This window comes from Erinaceus europaeus, chromosome 19, assembly GCF_950295315.1.
Source record: "Erinaceus europaeus chromosome 19, mEriEur2.1, whole genome shotgun sequence".
NCBI classification, from domain to species: Eukaryota; Metazoa; Chordata; class Mammalia; order Eulipotyphla; family Erinaceidae; genus Erinaceus; species Erinaceus europaeus.
In genome coordinates, this window is record NC_080180.1 from 52298532 (window position 1) to 52318054 (window position 19523).

The 19523-nt window shown below is 38.5% G+C and overlaps 1 protein-coding gene across 3 annotated transcripts in view; it reads left to right on the forward strand.

Moving 5' to 3' along the window:
• The window catches only part of LRBA (LPS responsive beige-like anchor protein), a 554160-nt gene that overhangs the window by 57026 nt on the left and 477611 nt on the right, over positions 1 to 19523 (forward strand). For all 3 annotated transcript variants that reach the window (XM_060178956.1, XM_060178957.1, XM_060178958.1), the window contains 5 exons: positions 8897 to 9128; positions 9329 to 9429; positions 17861 to 17956; positions 18792 to 18913; positions 18993 to 19119. In XM_060178956.1, coding sequence (XP_060034939.1) covers positions 8897 to 9128; positions 9329 to 9429; positions 17861 to 17956; positions 18792 to 18913; positions 18993 to 19119 — 678 coding nt within the window. The remainder of the gene's footprint in view (positions 1 to 8896; positions 9129 to 9328; positions 9430 to 17860; positions 17957 to 18791; positions 18914 to 18992; positions 19120 to 19523) is intronic.

Genomic DNA, 19523 nt, shown 5'->3' on the forward strand with positions numbered 1-19523 from the left:
GAGGGATTCTGTTGGTTTTAATTGCCTCTTCTCTTAAATAATCTTTTGATATAATTTCATTATTTTTCCTCTTTTTTTTTTTCTCTTTCCTTCTTGAGACTCTAGACCATCAGTGTTGTGTATGTATTGCTAGAGATCCAGGGATTGAACCCAGGGCACTGTGCATCCAAGTCTATACCTTACCATCGAGCCATCTCCCTGACTATTCATTTTGACAGTGAATTAAAAGATTTTTGATTAAAAAAATCAAAATATTTTTGATTAAAAAGATTTGTTCTTTGAAAAAATGTGCAAAAATAGACTATTATGACTTACTGGCTTCTTGTGATGACAACTTAAGCATAGAGTAAAACATAGAGCTGGTAATCTTATTTGTATGTGTTGTGTTGGTAATATTGGTGCTCCTGGGCATTCTAACAAACAGTGAGGAACTCAAAAGTAAATAAGTAGAGGCAGGACAGCAGAAACTCAAGGAACACTTTGCAATGTGGAATGGTAAGTGACTATCAGAAAAGAAAGGGGTTGCGAGGGTGAGTTAGTCAGGTCAAAGGAGAGTTTTGTGATGAATAGAACTGGCTTTCAGTGGTGAATTTATTATAGTATATGTCATATGAGCCACAAAGGGACATGCCCCCCTTTTAGATTCTGTTCTGACCAGGTGAACCCAGACACATTAGTAAAGAAAATAAGCTTGTCCGGGGAGGCAGTTTAGTCGATAAAAATATTGAACTCTCAGGCATGAAGTCTCACATTCAGTCCCTGGCATGTATGTGGCAGAGCGACTCTTCAGTGTTGCCTTTCACCCTCTCTTTCTCTCTCCCCTCTCTTTCTATCCCTCTCCCTCTTCCCTCCTTTCTTCTTCCTCTCCCATTAATAAATAAACCTTTCAGAGAAAGAAAAATAGTGATTCATGAGGTGGTACAGTGGATAAACATTGGACCCTCCTGCATGAGGTCTTCAATTCTGGGCAGTACATGTGCTAGAACTCTCTCTTCTTCTTAAAAAATAAAAAAAATCTTTAAAAAATACAAAAAAAAGGGAGTTGGGCGGTAGCACAGTGGGTTAAGCTCAGGTCGCAAAGCGCAAGGACCGGCGTAAGGATCCGGGTTCCAGCCCCCGGCTCCCCACCTGCAGGGCAGTCGCTTCACAGGCGGTGAAGCAGGTCTGCAGGTGTCTATCTTTCTCTCCCCCTCTCTGTCTTCCCCTCCTCTCTCCATTTCTCTCTGTCCTATCCAATAACAACCACATCAATAACAACAACAATAATAACTACAACAACAATAAAAAAAAGACAACAAGGGCAACAAAAGGGAAAATAAATAAATAAAATTTTAAAAAAATCTTTAAAAAAATACAAAAAAAAATCGAGTGACATGTAGAGAATTTACATAGCTATAAGTTAAAGAAAAATAGTGGTGTATGGGAGGCAGTAACTCAGTAGTGGAGCTGAAGCTTTCCATGCACGAGGGGCTCTGGTTTCTAGTTCCACACCATGGACAGCAGCCAAGGACTGAAGCTGGAAATACTGAATTCCATGAAACCAACAAAACACACAGTCTGGAAGGAGGTGCAGTGGCTAGAATGTTGGGCTATCAAGCATGAGGTCCTGAGTTTCCCAGCACAGCACGTACCACAGTGATCTCTTTCTTTCCTTCTATGTCTTATTAATAAGAACTTGAATAGAAAAACAAAACAAACAAAACCCAAAATCAAAACAGATGGGACTCAGCAGTTCGGTGAGCAGGTGCTTTGGTTTATCTCTCAAAATATATTACAAAACATGGGCCTGAGAGGTTAGCTCAGTGGTAGCTTGCATGTGGGGAAGTCTTGGGTGTTCATTCTTAGCACTGCATTAAAAAAGAAAAATAGATGACCCTTGTATTTTTATTATTATTATTATTTACCAGTTGCACTGATCAACTCTGGCTCATGGTGTGTGGGGTATTAAACCTGGGACTTCAAGCCTCAGGCATGAGAGTCTTTGCATAACCATTATGCTATCTAGCCCCTCAGACTCTTGTATTTTTAACTTGAGTTAAGGGATCTGGGTGTGAAGAATGGAGATTTCCTATAACAAAAAGAGGGATAATCTCGCTGGCACTATGAACTCACTGCTCCCTAGAGGTCATTCACCCCCCCCCCCCATTTTATAGGATAGAAAAACTGAGGGGAAGATAGAGAGGTGGAAAGAAAGGTAGCTACTTGCAGACCTGCTTCACTGTTTCACTCGTTAAGTTTTCCCCCAGCAGGTGGGGACAGGGGGCTTGAACTGGGATCCTTGCATGGGTCCTTGCTCACTATAGTGTGTGCACTTAATCAGGTGCTTCGCCTGGCCCCAGACGAGTTTTTAAAAATTTTTATTTATAAAAAGAAAAAACTGACAAAAAACATAGGATAAGAGGGGATACAACTCCATGTTTATATTCTTTTATAAATATTTTTATTTTTTTTATTTTTGAGAGACAGAGAGGCATGCACACATGCACGTATCAGAGCACTGTTCAGCTTTGTCTTATGGAGGCACTGGGGCTTCAACTTGAGACCTCAGAGCCACAGACACACAAGTCTTTGGCACAACCATTCTACTGTCTCTCCAGCCCCTGATTAGTGTTCTGTTATTATTCTAGCATCCTCCATGTCTCTCACTTGAACCTGGGTCATGTAAAGCAAAAAGGCAAAGCAGGTGCCCTATCCAAGTGAGCTATTTTGTCAGCCCTTTCTACCAGTAAGATTTTAGTGAATGTAATTGTAGAATCCCATTCACTTGGGAATGGAATTTTTTTTTTTTAAGATTTTATTTATGAGAAAGGAGAGAGAGAACCAGACATTATTCTGGCACATGTGCTGCCAGGGATTGAACTTGGGACCTCATGCTTGAGATTCCAAAGCCTTATCATTACGCCACCTCCCAGACCACAGGGAATGGATTCTTAGGAATAAATTTGCTATCTTGAGATTTGTCCTTTCAGAAAGTAAGTATACATTTAAAATACATATAAAAAACCTACGCTTAGTTCATATTACAAATGACTAGACTGGTCCATAGAAAAAACAATTTGTCTCCAGAAGCAGAAGACAATTTGTTGGGGGCATAAACTGTGACATACTCAATTTATTTCGATATGCCTTTCTTTTTCCGTATCTCTAAGGAGAATCTAGCAAATTTTCAGAGAAAATACTTTGAAGTTTTACTTTGAAGTAAAGAAGTCCTATGTATTATCCTTTTTACTGCTTTTATAAATATTTTGAAAAGAAGATAATTACTTTTGGTCTGTGTTTCTTAGCTTTCAGAAAATGTAACTTACATTTAGTGACTCATTTAACTTAAAGCACTTTATTAATATAAGCCTTATTAATTTCAGAAAATAATTATTCCCAATTAAAGTCTTAATATAAAACTTGTCTGTGGTGTATTTGAATTACTGGAGTTATGTACTTTAAAACTTGTGTAATCTTCTACATTAACCTGTAATCTGCAGAAAGCATGTTATGCCACCCCGAAGGTTGCTATAAAAATTGTTTATGAAGTTCAGACCAAGAGTAAAATATGTTGAAATGGAGAGTTTTGAAAAATGCTCTATACAGCAAAGGAGACCAAATCATGCTAAAATGCAGAAGACTATACATCAGTTTCTAGGCTACATTATTCAAAAAAATACAACCATAAAAAAAGTAATAAGATTACATTTTCACATTTCATGGCTAGTAAAGTGCATTAGGCTTCTCAGATATTCATAACTTACTGTGACATTTGGGAAGATTACATTTTCTAGTGCAGAGCCATTACTACAGCTCAGATAATAACTAACCAATGCCTGGGCTTGGATTATCATCCCTGTCATTGGAAACAAATTTGTGTTTTGAAGGTTGATCAGCTTCAAATAACTATTAGAAAGGGTTAACATGACACACTATAGACCCTCTGCATGCTTTTTAGGTATAATAGATATGCATACATATAGTATATCAAACATGCCACACATTTGTATGTACCAATTTCTGTCATCAATTTTCTCCTCGAAAGGCATATTTTATAATATTTAAAGCAATGGGGAAATATTTAAAACACCTGTCTAGATACTGCTTTCAAAGTACAAATTCATTTTAAAAGCTGGTGAGACATTTGTTGTTGTTTTTTTTTTAAATTACTTTCAAAAATTAATTCTAGGGCTTCTTGGAAGGGTGGATACTGATGGTAATAAACACAGATCAAAGTGAAGGATTGATGGAAGCTATGTGAAGGTGAAGGTTAGGTCTCTTAACGCTGCTTGCAGCTAGGCTTTTGACCAATTTAGATCTTCGAGGATGTCCAAAGTGTAACCCCCAAAGCTCTCCTTTTGCTCTTTCCCCAGCTGGCTCTGTTGCCTTGTCTAGTAGCAGGCCACGTTTCTGTACGTCATTGTTTAGATACATGTGTACAGATTTGTGTCAGACTCTAATGGTAGCCTACAGTCATACATTTTGCCTCCTTGATTTTCTCACCTAAACAATAGATTTTATAAATATTATTATTACTACTATTATCATCAGTTGAACTTTACTGCTCTGAGGGGCCTTTAAATTTTATTTTAATGAGAGAAATTCAGAGAGAGAGAGAGAGAGACCAGATCAGAATACCGCTCAGCTCTGGTTTATGGCGGTGTAGGGGGGTTAAACCCAGGACATAGGAACCTCAGGCATGAAAGTCTTTTCCATAACCATTATGCTGTTTTTCCCACATCAGATGGAACTGCCTAATTCTTTTCAGCTAGCTACATATTCAGTTACATAGCTGTGTATAATGTTTGGGGGTTGGGGCTATTTCTTATCTTTTTGTGTTAAAATGCTAAGATGTAGTTCTTATATCTAATACCATTACATAAATGTATCTATGAAATAAACTTCTAGGGGCTGAAAGATAACTTACCTAGTAGGATGCATGTCTTGTCATGGCTGTGGCCTGGGTTCACCCTGGGATCACATGAGAATACCCTTCAGTGCTGTGATGTCCTCCTCCCCAGCTCTATCTGAAAGAAAAAGAATGGAAAAGTTGTCCCAGGAGTGGTGAGATCCTGCGTGTGTGAGTCTCCAGCATTACAAACAAACAAACAAACAAACAAACAAAATATTTTTTTTCCTTTCTCTTCTCTTTTAAAGTAGCCACTTGTATTTAGCATGTCTGAAATTGATTCATTGTTCACTTTCAGTGAACATTACTTTTTCATTTAATGTATTGTAAAATATTTGATTATTTTTAATTTTGGATAGAGAGAGAAATTGTGAAATGTTTCCCCCTTACAGGTGGGGACCACAGTCTTGAACCTGGGTCCTTGAGCATTGTAACATGTGCTCTCTAGCAGGTCCATCATGACCTGACCCCTATTGCAATTTGTTTGTTTTTTTTAATTCCTTGGTTTCCTATAGTTAAATTATGTTATCTGGACGTAACTTAAACCCTCTTCTGATATTGTACACGGTGCTGCCTTTTGACTAGACGTGACTTCTTCATCTCCAGAATAATATCAGATGATTTCATGATGGTAGTGCATTTTAGTCTTGTTTCTGACTTTCATGAGGATCATTTACTTTTTTGTTTGTTTGAATATAATACTGATATTCAGAGTGTATTTGATTTATTAAAGTAATCAATTAATACATGTAGAATGTATGACGGAACAAAATTCACACACAGCAATACTACAGTGCAGTTAATGTCTGTCAGTGGATGCTTAAAAGTAGAAGTAAGCATGTTATTTGTATGGTTTCAGAGTATTTGCCATAAGATGTTGAATAATTAACAAGTGAAAGACAGTAAATTTAACATGAAGAAAGCCTGACAGAGGGGGCCCAGGCGGTGGTGCATGGGACCAAGTGCACATAGTATTAAGTGCAAGGACCTGCACAGGGATCCTGGTTCAAGCCCCGTGGCTTCCCACCTGCAGGGGGGAAGCTTCATAAGTAGCAAAGCAGGTTTGCAGGTGTCTCTCTGCTACTCTCCCTCTCTGTCTCCCCCTGCCCTCTCAATTTCTCTGTCCCATCCAAGAAAAAGTGAAAAATGGCCACGAGGAGCAGTGGATTCATAGTGCCAGTACTGAGCCCCAGCAGTAACCCTGGAGGCAAAAAAAAAAAAAAAAAAGGAAAAAGTCTGACAGACACGACCATAATGAACTAATCAAAGCTAACTTCACCACAATTGAGATATAGTAGCATCTAGACTGATACACAGAGAAGCCCACAGAACACATCTGGGGGTATTTTTGCTACAAATATGTAAGCTGAATTTAAATGTGAAATCATATCTGAATTGAAAGACAGTCTAGAAATAATCATTATGCTTCTGAACTGTCAAAAGTCATCAAACTCAGAATCTCTGTGCAACATTCTGTTCTGTTCTGTGTTTGGAGGAGACTAGGGGATGCTGATCTGGATAATAAAAAGGCCAATAGTGTGGTAAATGAGCACATCTAAGTAAGACCTGCAGTTTTGTTACCATGTGTGCTTTTTCTTTGTATCTTCATTTGATAGGACAGAGAAATTGAGAGTAGTGGCGAGATAGATAGCGATAGACACCTGCAGACCTGCTTCACTGCTTGTAAAGCGTTCCCCATGCAGGAGCAGGGGCTTGAACCTGGGTCATTGAGCATAGTACTATGTGTCCTTAACTAAGGGTGCCACCGCCTGGCCCCAGATCTGTATTTTTGTTGAAAGTAGTATTTCAGTGTTTATTTCTTGGTTTTGTGGTTGTGCAGTGTTTAATATTTTCACATTAGGCATTGCTGGGTAGTTTTAGGAACATCTGAAATTGTTTTAGGACAAAAAGTCAAAAAGCAAAACAAGCACATTGATGCCCTAGGGATAGCTCACTAGACAGGGCCTGTGCCTTGTCACATGTGGCCCAGGTTTGAGCACTGACACCACATGGGAGGTTCTGTGGCACCAGAGGAAGCTCTAATGCTGTTGTTTCCCTCTTCCCCTCCAACTTCCCCTCCCCCCTCTGTCTCTAGCTGACTGAAAAAGTGGCTCAGAACAGTGAAACCCTGAAGGTGCAATGCCCTAACTCTGCAAAAATCAATAAGTAAAAATGAAAAAAGTATTAAGGTGAAATTTTACAAAAACCAGAGTTTGTATTTGGGTTCTTGTGTAGTTTACAGAATTTCAGGTGCATTGAGTAAACAGATGAGTGTACTTCATAGCCAGGGGCATGTAGCTAGGAGCATTGGCCAAGCCACATTCAGGGTCTCTTGGAGCAGAAACTCAGCTTTCATTTCTTTCTTCTTCGGACTGATGACACAAAAATGAGGCACAAGATCTCTGCCAGAGCTTCTGTAAGAGAACCCAGTGGCTCAGCGCTGTACTGCCAGAAATTCTTAACCTCTCTGCAGGTAGATAGATACTACATCATGTTGTTCATTTTTGCATTTTTTTCTTAAATTGGTATGTCATTTGCCTAAATCTGGGACACATTTTGATCTCTGGATACAAGGAATTTTAATTAATTTGCAATGTCTGAATCTTTTTTTTTTTCCTGTTCTGGACTAACCTCCATTTGGTCATATCTGTCATTCTTTAATGAGTTGTTAGATTTTTCTTTTTCCTCATCTAAGTTAGAGATCTAGAGGGAGAGTGAAAGAGACCAGCACACCAAAACTTTCTTCAGTGCAGTTGGGGGCCAGGCCTGAGCCTGGGTCCTGTACATGGCAAAGCAGTGTACCCCAAGTGAGCTATTTTACCAGCTCTAAATTTTGTTTATGCAGTTTACTTTCTCCTAATTCCCCCACCTTTTGAGTCCAATAATGCATAATGAAAAACCACATGGTATTCATAAAGGTTTGGCTTTCATGTGCCACTTTCCCACCAGACCTTTAAAAAAATAAACCTATGCAAAAGTCAAGGACCAGCGTAAGGATCCTGGTTTGAGCCCCTGGTTCCCCACCTGCAGGGGAGTTGCTTCACAGGTGGTGAAGCAGGTCTGCAGGTATCTGTCTTTCTCTCCCCCTCTCTGTCTTTCCCTCCTCTCTCCATTTCTCATATCTAACAATGATGACATCATCATCAACAACAACTACAACAACAATGAAAAACAACAAGGGAAACAAAAGGGAAAATAAATATAAAAAATAGAAATAAAAAAATCTAGTCACAAAAAGACAGCTTTTTAGTGTTGCTAATTTGTCATTTTATTTATTTCTTTTTGTTTTCCTTGTTATTTTTATTGTTGTAGTTATTGTTGTTATTGATGTCGTCGTTGTTGGATAGAACAGAGAGAAATGGAGAGAAGGAGGGGAAGACACGGGGGAGAGAAAGATAGACACCTGCAGACCTGCTTCATCGTCTGTGAAGCGACTCATGAAGTAAACTTCCTTGATTATTGACTTTGAATGTGTGGTGGACTCTGTTTAAGTTACTGATTGTTGACGAGGCAGAAAAGGGACCAAAATGGACAAGTATAATAAACCAGACATTTGACAAAAACCACAAGTTTTGTGTTCACTCAGTTTTTTCTAATTGTTTTTGCTATTGTCTCTGGCCTCCTACAGGTAACAAAGACCCTTTAGTTCACATAATTCATGAATGGAATACTGAGCTAGAATTAAATGTAGAACTAAGATTTATTTTTAGTATCAGGGCAATAGGTAGTGACTTAACTCAGACATTCTGTATTTGTTTTTGTTGAAGGATAGCACATATATATATATATATATATATATTTTTTTTTTTTTTTAAGACTTTGTGCTTTCATGATTTGAATGCTTTCTTTCATAGCCTTATCTTTTAAAACTTTGTATGTGTTTCAGTAAAATTTAGTCTTGGAGGGGGTGGAGAAGCATGGGGGTGGTCAGTCATTGCTCATCTATAGCTTAGAAGCATGCTGTGACTGTATTGAGGGACTAATGCTTTTTTGTTTTTCCTTGGAAAGCTTGTTGGAGGCCAGTTTGATTTGGAAATGAACTTCATTATCCAAGAAGGTGAGAGTATCACGTGCATGGTAGATCTGTTGGAAAAATGTGACATTACTTGCCAAGCAGAGGTCTGGAGTATGTTTACAGCTATCCTGAAGAAAAGCATCCGTAATCTTCAAGTCTGCACTGAAGTAGACCTAGTTGAAAAAGTGCTTGGTAAAATTCAAAACGTTGACAACATGATAGCAGGTATGACTTTTTCTGTTATCTAAGGGTGTGAAAACGTACAGTTCACTTCTTTAAAACTGTATTTTTCTTACTTTAGTTTGTACTGTTTACTTGAGAAATATTTGAGCATTTAACATGTACATAGGACATTAGTGTACAAACTCTTAGGCCTTCAGAAATATAAATAGCTTAATTACTTTATTGTTTTCTTTTATTTCCAGATCTTTTAGTTGACATGTTGGGAGTGCTGGCTAGCTATAATTTGACAGTTCGAGAACTAAAGCTATTCTTCAGTAAACTTCAAGGAGATAAAGGACAATGGGTAAAAACCTAAATATCTTTGATATTTGAAAGTATCCCACTTCCCCCAACACATTAGTAACTTCCAAGCAGCTAATATAATTATACAAGGTAAATGTAAAATTGAGGGGAAAAGATAGACTAAAACAATATTTAGAGGGAGTCGGGCGGGTAGTGCAGCGGGTTAAGCACAGGTGGCGCAAAGTCCAAGAACCTGTGTAAGGATCCCGGTTGGAACCCCCGGCTCCCCACCTACAGGGGAGTCGCTTCACAGGCAGTGAAGCAAGTCTGCAGGTGTCTATCTTTCTCTCCCCCTCTCTGTCTTTCCCTCCTCTCTCCATTTCTCTGTTCTATCCAACAACAACAACAATAATGACTACAACAATAAAAACAAGGGCAACAAAAGGAAATAAATATGTAAAAAAAACAACAACAATATTTAGAGCCCAAAAGTTTATTTTTTTGGCAGTTCCAGGGCACCCCGCACTTACCATTCTACCACTTCTGGGTTGACTATTTCCATTCTGCTTAGGAGACACAGAGAAAGAGAGAGAGGAGTCACAGTGTAGCTTCACCATCTGTGAAGCTTCCCCCATATATGCCAGGTCTTGAACTCAGAGCCTGGTATGTGGTAAGATGTGTGTTCTTTTGAGTGAATTATTTTCTGGTCCATAAATAGGTATTTTTTCTGATGACTGAACACAGATGTGAACTAAAAAAAAACTAGGTATTCCAGACAGGCTAATAATTTCATCTTCCTACAAACACTTATTCTTTATATATTTTGGACTTATCAGAAGATCAGATTAAAGACAAAGGAAATGATTAGATAGCAGCAACTGATTTCTCTTTTAATTTTCTCAATCTAAACAGTTGAACCATGGTTAAAGTTGAACAAATTATTCAGCGAACAGAACCTCTGCAGTTAATTGGGCTCACCCTTCTTAGATGAAATTTAGTGGCCCTTTGCAATGGGTGGTAGTTGTGCTCAGTATATTTTGAGCTCCAGGTGCCTTATCAGTTCCTTTTTTTTTTTTTTTTTTTACCTTTTAATCATCCTTTGGGGGGGGGGGACCAGACAACTAGTAAATATCACCTCCATTTTTGTGACTTTTCTGAGTTTCTTTTAGTTCCCTTCAGAGATCATTGCCTGCAACCAGCTCATTAGTCTAATTCTGTTTGTATATCTTTTTCTTCTCTGCACTTATGTACTTGTCACTGGTTATTTTAGAATGATTAGATTCTAGCTTCTTTGTACCATGCTGTAGTTTCCTGACTGCTTTTTGATCTTTAGTGAGTTTATTGTGTTTCTTGGTATGATTTACGATGTGTTTTCCCTTGTTCTTCTATCTGTGGGTGTATTGAATTTGGAAACATGTTGATCACTATTGTTTAGATTTCAGTTTCTTATCCCTCCATCCCCAGGACCCCAGTTACAGGTATGGTAGTCTTTTTGATAGACTTACAGGCTGCTGATATATCACTCCTCCTCACCCCTACCTCCAATTTTTTCTCTGTATGGTTCATTTTAGCTTGCTTTTTATTGATTTCTTAATTAATTTTCTGTCATAGCCAGGACTTCACCACTCCAATATGACCTTTTTTATGTTTAATTTATTACTGTTTATTTATTTATTTATTTATTATTGGATCAAGACAGAGAGAAATTGAGGGGAGTGGGAGACAGATGGAGAGTGACACCTGAAGCCCTGCTTCACCACTCCGCAAGCTTTCCCCCTGCAGGTGGGGACCAGGGGCTTGAACCCGGGTCCCTGTGTATTGTAGCGTGTGCGCGTAGCCAGGTGCGCCACTGCCTGGCCCCCATTATTACTATTTTTAAAAACATTTATTTATTTATTTATTTCCTTTTGTTGCCCTTGTTGTCATTATCAGATAGGACAGAGAGAAATGGAGAGAAGAGGGGAAGACAGAGAGGGGGAGAGAAAGATAGACACTTGTAGACCTGCTTGTAGTCGCTTGTGAAGCGACTCCCTTACAAAGTGGGGAGCCAGAGGCTCTAACCGGGATCCTTACACTGGTCCTTGGGCTTTGTGCCACATGCAGTCAACCCTCTGCGCTACAGCCCAACTCCCTTTTTTTAAATGCAAGATAGAGAACAGACACTGCTCAACTCTGGCCTGTGGTGATGCTGGGGATTGAGCCTGGGACCTTAGAGCCTCAGGCAGGAAAGTATTTTACATAACTGTTCTGTCTCTCCACCCCCACCCCCACCCCCCATTAAAAAAATATTATGAGTGGTTAATGGTTCACAGTATAGTCTTTTAACATATAGGCACAATCTCTCATCTCCCCTGATTGGTATCTAGGAGACACAACAGGATCCCAGTGCCCCTTCATCTTCACTTCTAAGGCCCTGCCTTCACTTTCTTTCTAAGCCACACTTAGAGCTATTACTACATCCAAGTCTCCTAACTTTTCCTTCTCTCTCAGATAAGTGAAACAATGCCTGACTTTCTTAGGTTTTCTCCTGATTCTCTTCCCTCTAAGTGATGATGCAAAAACAAAGGTTCCTGGTCACAAAAGTTCTGGGTCCTGGTGTAACTGAAGTTCATCTTCCCCTAACATTTCCTCCTCTGGGAATATAGACCAAAATTATTTTTAGGGTGTGGAATGCAGTAGTTTTGGCTTCTGTAATTGCTTCTCTGCTGAACATGGGTGTTTGCTGATTGATCCATACGTCTAGCCTGTCTCTATCTTTCCCTAATGGAGTAGGGCTCTGGAGAGGTAAGATTACAGGGGCACGGGGGTCTGGCAGTAGTGCAGCAGGTTAAGTGCACATGGTGCAAAGCGTAAGGACCGCGTAAGGATCCTGGTTCGAGTTCCCGGCTCCCCACCTGCAGGGGGGTCGCTTCACAAGTTGTGAAGCAGGTCTGCAGGTGTCTTTCTCTCCCCCCTGTCTTCCCCTCTTCTTTCCATTTCTCTCTGTCCTGTCCAACAACAACATCAATAACAACAAGGGCAACAAAGGGAAAAAAATAGCTTCCAGGAGCAGTGGATTCGTGGTGCAGTCACCGAGCCCTGGGGATAACCCTGGAGATAATAATAATAATAATAATAATATTGCAGGGACACATTGGTGAGGTCATATAATTAGGGAGATGATTTATTAAAATTTTCAAATTTCAGATATATTACTTCTTTAAATTGTTTTAAAAATATCTTTCATTGTTCATGTTTTCTTTTAAATTCTTGAGACTAAATAGTATGTCTATAATAGTTGCTTTTCTGCTTTTTTAATCCACTAGTTCTATCATTTGTCTTTTTTTTTAAATCAGTTTTTTACTTAATTCATTTTTTTTTTACTTATAGATCATGCTTTCCTGCTTCTTAGGGCAGTGATTTCAGACAGGGTAATGATAGACATCATTCCTTCAATGATTTGTTTGTTTGTTTGTTTGTTTATTATTACTGGATAGAGACAGAGAAACTGAGAGGGAGTTAGTGAGAGAGACAGATACTTGCAGCCCTGCTTCACCCCGTGTGAAGTTTTCCCACTACTGGTGGGGATTAGGTGCTTGAACCTGCATCCTTGCGCACTGTAAAGTATGTGCTTAACCGGGCGAGCCACCTCTTGTCCCAGTGATTCCTTTCAGCTACTCAGTTGTGTCATATTCCTTTTAAGGTTATTAAACTTTCTGCAGACAGATAAGTGACTTGCGGATCAACTTTAACATTCAGGTTAGCTTTAAAAGTTGAGGGTTAATGCAGATTGACCACTCCTCTGAGACTGATTTATTATTCAGGCCTGGCTCTCCTAGGATCTTTGAACCCTGCACTTCAAAGATGGGGAGGAAGTAGAGTAAAGCTCTGCTTTCTCCAGTTTTGGTGGTAGGATCCTACTTCCTGGTTCCATATTTTCCTCTGGGAGTTCCTTAACTTAGAGCTATCATCAACACCTTTGCTCCATCTTGCTGAGTTCTCTGGCAAGAACACTTTGGTATTAAGTTAATTTAAGAATTAAATTAAGAAGTTAAATTAAGAAGTAATACAGATCTCATAAATATTTTACTTATTTTTATTACTTATTCTATAGAGAGAGAAATTGAGAGGGGAGGAGGAGCTTGTGAAGCTTTGCTCCTGCAGTTGGGGACTGGAGGCCTGAATGCAGGTCTTTGTACATTGTAACATGTGCATACAACCAAGTGCACCCCCGCCTGGCTGTCTTCTTAAGCTTCTTGTCTGCATAGCTGCTTGTCCTGTAGTACTTTGTCCTGAAGCTTCTATCCTCCTGAGACTTCTCACATTCTAGTTTCTGCTTTGTCAAGTCAGTAAGATCTCCAAGACATATTTGATTTCTCTCTTGCTGTGTGCCTCAATAAGAAATCATCTTTAGTTAGAAAGTCTGGTAAGGGCCAGTGAGGTGGCTTGGTGGTAGAGTGCATACCTTGCATGCACAGTGCCTTGAGTTTGATCACACAAAAAGGAAAACAAATAGACCACTCATAAGTGGCAGAGTGGTGCTCTTTTACACAGAAGAAGCACACACAACTAAGAGTGACTTGGTAATATAAGGATTTATTTTTATTTCTCTTTCTCAAGAATTAGTTTTTATTTTTTAATTTTATTGTCACTAGGGTTATCACTGGGACCTGTATGATGAATCCACCATCTTGGTGTTACCCCCCCCTTCTTTCTTTTCTTTATTAGTTAGGACAGAGAAATTGAGTAGGGAGGGGGAGAGATCTATATGGAGAAAGAAACACCTACAACTATACTTAACCACACATGAAGCTTTCCCTCTGTAGCTGAGAACCAAGGGCTCAAACCTGGATCCTGGTACATGTTAACGCACACTCAATACGGTGCACCACTGTCCAGCCCCTTGAATCACAGTTTTTTTTTTTAAATAAAAGATTTATTATTAAAGAAACTAGTGCAGAGCTGGGGATCTAATTCAGGACCATACTCTACTAATTGTGTGCTCTACAATTTGGTTATCACTTTCCTAGACATAATTATCACAGCTTGAGCTACTTTTCTTTTACATCTGAAAGCAGTTCTTAAGGCAATATTTCTCTCACGAGAGAGACTGGCAGGCAGGCAGACACACAGACAGGCGATAGTACTTTTCTAGCATATATACTGTCAGGGATTAAACCCTGAACACGTGTTCACATCTGATGCTTTGTCAACTGAGCCAGCTCCCTGAATGATGGAAGTTTCATATTTTATATATTTTGTCCAATTTTTTAGTTTATGAACAGTTGGCAACTGCCATGCATGATGGTTTGATTGTGATTTATACTCAAATGGCTGTGTATAATTAATGCATTTTTGTAATGCTTGTGACCATAGAAAACCATAGTAAAGGATATGTACAGATACTTATTTATAGAAATAGAAATACCACAATCAAGCCCATTAGTGGGGATGCTAAAATAAAACAGTATTGATATACTACCTTGCATCTTTTTATATCAAGGATTATGAAAATGTACATCAGGATGTTGACTAAAGCATTTTTTTTTTGACAGTTATGAATTGTCAGTGTGGGTCTTTATCATTGGGAGAGTAAAAGGGTCAAGTGTATTGGATGTATAATACAGATTGTTAAATAGAATCAGTGCATGCAGTATTAGGAATAGGTGAAAAAAACCCCAGAAAATTTAACAATGTTATATATAGCACAACATTTAAATGACAACTATAAACACACAAGACAGGGTTTCAAAGAACACATAAAAGAGTAAACATGTTAGTATTACTGTTTTTAGGGTGGGAATAGAATAAGAAGGAGAAAAAGGAAATAAGCTATTAAAATAAGAGCAAGATTTTGCTGATACATTGATTACATTTCCCTTGCTTTTGCTATCACATCAGTTTAGTGAAATATCCCTATATCTAAACCTCCATCTCCCTATTACTTTACCACAGATTTGTAGATATGGAAATAATAAGGATGAGTTTTCTTTTCTTTTTTTTGCCTCCAGGGTTATCACTGGGGCTTGGTGCCTGCGCTATGAATCCATTGCTCCTGAAGGCTATTTTTTCCCTTTTGTTGCCCTTGTTGATCATTGTTGTTGTTCTTATTGCTGTTGTTGGATAAAACAAAGAGAAATTGAGAGAGGATGGGAAGACAGGGGGAGAGAGAAGTAGACCTGCAGACCTGCTTCACCATCTGTGAGACAAACCCTCTGCAGTTGGGGAGTTGGGGACTCAAACCAGGATCCTTACTCTGGTCCTTTTGCTTTGGGCCATGTGTGCTTAACCTGCTGCGCTGCCGCCCAGCCCCTGAGGTTGAACCTTTTTACAGATTCTTGGAATGTAACTACTAATTTCTTTTCTGAAAAACTTTATTTTCTGCTATTCAGTTTCTAGTAGTGTCTGTGGAGGAAAAGGCTTATCTTAATGTATTCTTTCATTGATTGACTTATAGAAAAGGATACTTTGAGGAATGATTTCTCTAGATGGAAATAATATAATCCTGCATTTTAATTTTTGGCTGAAGATTTACTTTTGCCTACTTCATTTTAAAGGTCTATTTTCTTAATGTTTATTATTTTATATGCTAGGACAGAGAAAAATTGAGAGGGAAGGGGAGGTAGAGATAAATTCAATAAAATAGTAAATTTAAAAAAAATGGAAAGAGAAACACCTGTATCCCTGCTTCACCTCTGCAGGTGAAGATTAGGAGCTTGAACACATGTCCTTGTGCATGGTGACATGTGCTCCACTGGGTAAATCGGTGCCCAGCTCATTTTTGCCTATTTAATTTTAGATTGTTAAAAACCACTGATTGTTGTTACTTGTTATATATCTCTTTTATAATTAGCATGGTTAATTAAAACTGTCTCTTTTAAAGTACCTGCTCACATCCCCTGCTACTTTCTTAATGCTTTTTATTATTATATTTTGATTTCTTGATGACTTAAGTATATAGTTTTCATTTAACATTGAACTAAATAATTGCCAAATACTTTTAGAAAATGAGTGTAAGTTAGTTTAGCAGTGAAATAAGGTAAACAAGTGATGTCCCTTGTAGACTGACATTTGAACTTTAAATTTTAACCGAGGAATAACATGCATGTCACCTTATTTGCTGATAAATTGATTAAAGTTAATGAGAATGTATATCTGACTGTCTTTTACTTTTTCTTGTAAATGTACATGAGTTTTTAATTCTTACTATTGGTTGTTTAATGTTAGAGAAAACCTGTGAGCCGAAAAGATACTGACCAAATAAAAGTAATGTTACCACTTGTGTCCATGATATTTATATGTATGATAAGGGAGATTTGATCCCTATCATGTCAGGGAAGACTGCCCAGAGGGAGTGACCACTAAGATAAGTTCTATGGTAATTTTTATATAGTTAACGGGAAATACTCAGGCCTAGTGAGAAGATTTAAGTAAAAGTAATAGCTGTGGTGACAGACCTTGTGGTGGGAAGAAGACAGAGAAGGAACTGTAAATGAAGTTCAGAGAGAGACGGGGAAATTGAGATGCAAACAAAGGTGCATTGGATCGACCTTCTCATGGTGCATCCCGTGAGTACCCATTCATTGGGGAAACTGATGATCCTTCCTAGCCGACTGAATCCACATGGATCCCAGTCACTTTCAAAGCCAGCAACAAGCAGCTCCTGACATCTTTCAAGCTGTTGGTCCTGCTACGCTGTTAACTGGCTATGGAAGAAGGGCAAACGCTAGAAGAAGAAGAAGTGGAGGAGGTAGACAAAGCAACTTGTAGACCAGGTTAGGGCTTCCAGTCTATGCTTTAAAGGCAGTGTGAAACCACAGGCAAGATAGTGTGATATATAATGTATCATGTGAAGGTGAAAGCTTAGACTCTGGAGTTAGACTGAGACCTGAACTTCAACTTGCCATTATCTGTGTGACCCCTGCTTCAGATCTCTCCACTGTAAAATGCAGTCATAATAGTATCATGCTGATGGTGGCTGTAATATTAACATGTCTATTCTTTTAAAATAAGTGTAGAGGTGGAACATAGTAAGCATTACTTATTCATGAATTTAAAATTATTTTAGATGGGAATGGGTAGCTGACTGGTTTTGGTCAGGATTTTATTTCCTTTGTGTTTGTAACAGGGGCTGAGACTGCTTGCACTCCCACCTCTATGTGGTGCTGGGTATCAAATCCCCCGAGACATGCAAGGAGTAAGCTCTGCCTCCAAGTCACCTACCTCCTAGGCTCTGTAGTTTATCATTTCAAGGAACTGTTTTTGCTATAATATGGAGAAAAAATTTCCAATTAAATGACTTTGGTACATATTTATCACTAGCTTATAAGTTCTTTAGTAGTATCATGAAGATGACATAGTGTGCATGGTTCAGGATAGTTGAAAGAAGCCTTTCTTTGGTTGTTCCAGTATGGCCATTTTGTAATACTTGTGTATGTTAAGATATGACTTAAGGGCATATTTTTGTCTTATGGTAAATAATGCAGTTTTTGAATTCTTACTTATTTCAATAGCCTCCACATGCTGGAAAATTGTTGTCTGTGTTAAAGCATATGCCTCAGAAGTATGGTCCTGATTCCTTTTTCAACTTTCCTGGAAAGAGTGCTGCAGTAAGTAAATCCTAATGAGCTCACTGGGTTTTTTTTTTTTCTTAAATACAGCCCTGCAATCACTCTCTGATAGGTTCTGTGTTAGGTAGAAACTTCTTTGAGTTGCCTGACATAATCTTCCTAGCAATTGTGCATTTGACTTTTTCCTGTGTTAGAGATAAATAGAGACTCAGGGAAGTTACTTCCAATTTGATACTACTACTTATGTCTTTTAATTAGATTCCCCTGAGGTTAGTTCATTGTAAGAAGTAAAGCAAACAAGATCCTCATGTCCTACAGGTTACATAGACTATTCTATTGCTTTAACTAATGTCAGTAGTATGTATTTTGTAACATTTAAAAGTTACTAAGCCTCCTGTCAGATAAAGAAACATAATAGAGGATGCCATGGAGTTGGATAATATATAGCCTGTAAAGTCTTTTTTTTTTTTTTGCCTCCAAGGTTATTGCTGGGGCTCAGTGCCTGCACCATGAATCCACTGCTCCTGGAGGCCATTTCCTCCCCCCCTTTTGTTGCCCTTGTTATTGTAGCCTTGTTGTGGTTATTATTGTTGTTGATGTCACTCACTGTTGGATAGGACAGAGAAATCGAGAGAGGAGGGGAAGACGGGAGGAGAGAAAGATAGACACCTGCTGACCTGCTTCACCACCTGTGAAGTGACTCCACTGCAGGTGGGGAGCCGGAGGCTCGAACCAGGAATCCTTAGGCTGGTCCTTGCGCTTCGCACCACGTGTGCTTAACCCGCTGCGCTACCGTCCAACCCCCTGTAAAGTTTTTTCATGGTTTCAACAGTACATTTTTTCATGTGAGTCAGTAACTCACTGTTTTCTTTAGGCAATTGCATTACCTCCTATAGCCAAGTGGCCATACCAGAATGGTTTTACATTTCATACCTGGCTTAGAATGGATCCTGTTAATAACATCAACGTGGATAAAGACAAGCCATATTTATACTGGTATGTATTTCTGACATTTCACATTATTTTGAAAATGACAAGAATATTTTGAGGTACAATGTAAACTTACTCTTTACAGTTTCAGAACCAGCAAAGGTCTTGGTTATTCTGCTCACTTTGTTGGTGGCTGCTTGATTATAACATCAATAAAGTCAAAAGGAAAAGGCTTTCAACACTGTGTGAAATTTGACTTTAAACCACAGAAGGTATGTGATTTTACAGAGTCATAGTTATGCCTGCAAGCTGTGCTTAGCCTTCAGAATGCTTTCTTTAAATGTTACTAACATAATATGTGGCAGATTACAGCTGTTTATAGTATAGTTTCAGAAAATGAATTGTGAATCACTGTAGAATTGTTAACCTTTGTGGTTTAGATAATGAAAAGTGTGAGTATTTAGTTTTCTGTAGAGCTTAAGGGAAAACCTAAGGGGAATTATCAGTGGCAGCTCAACTGTGTTGTTCTTTTCTTCTACTTAAACAATTAGAGATTAAAATGACTTCTCAATAAAATATATGTCATAATGGAAATCTAGGTATATAAAAATTATGGCAAAATGACTATTATTGGGAAAGAGGGTTTTATACTTAGGAGTTTACATTTTTGGGTATA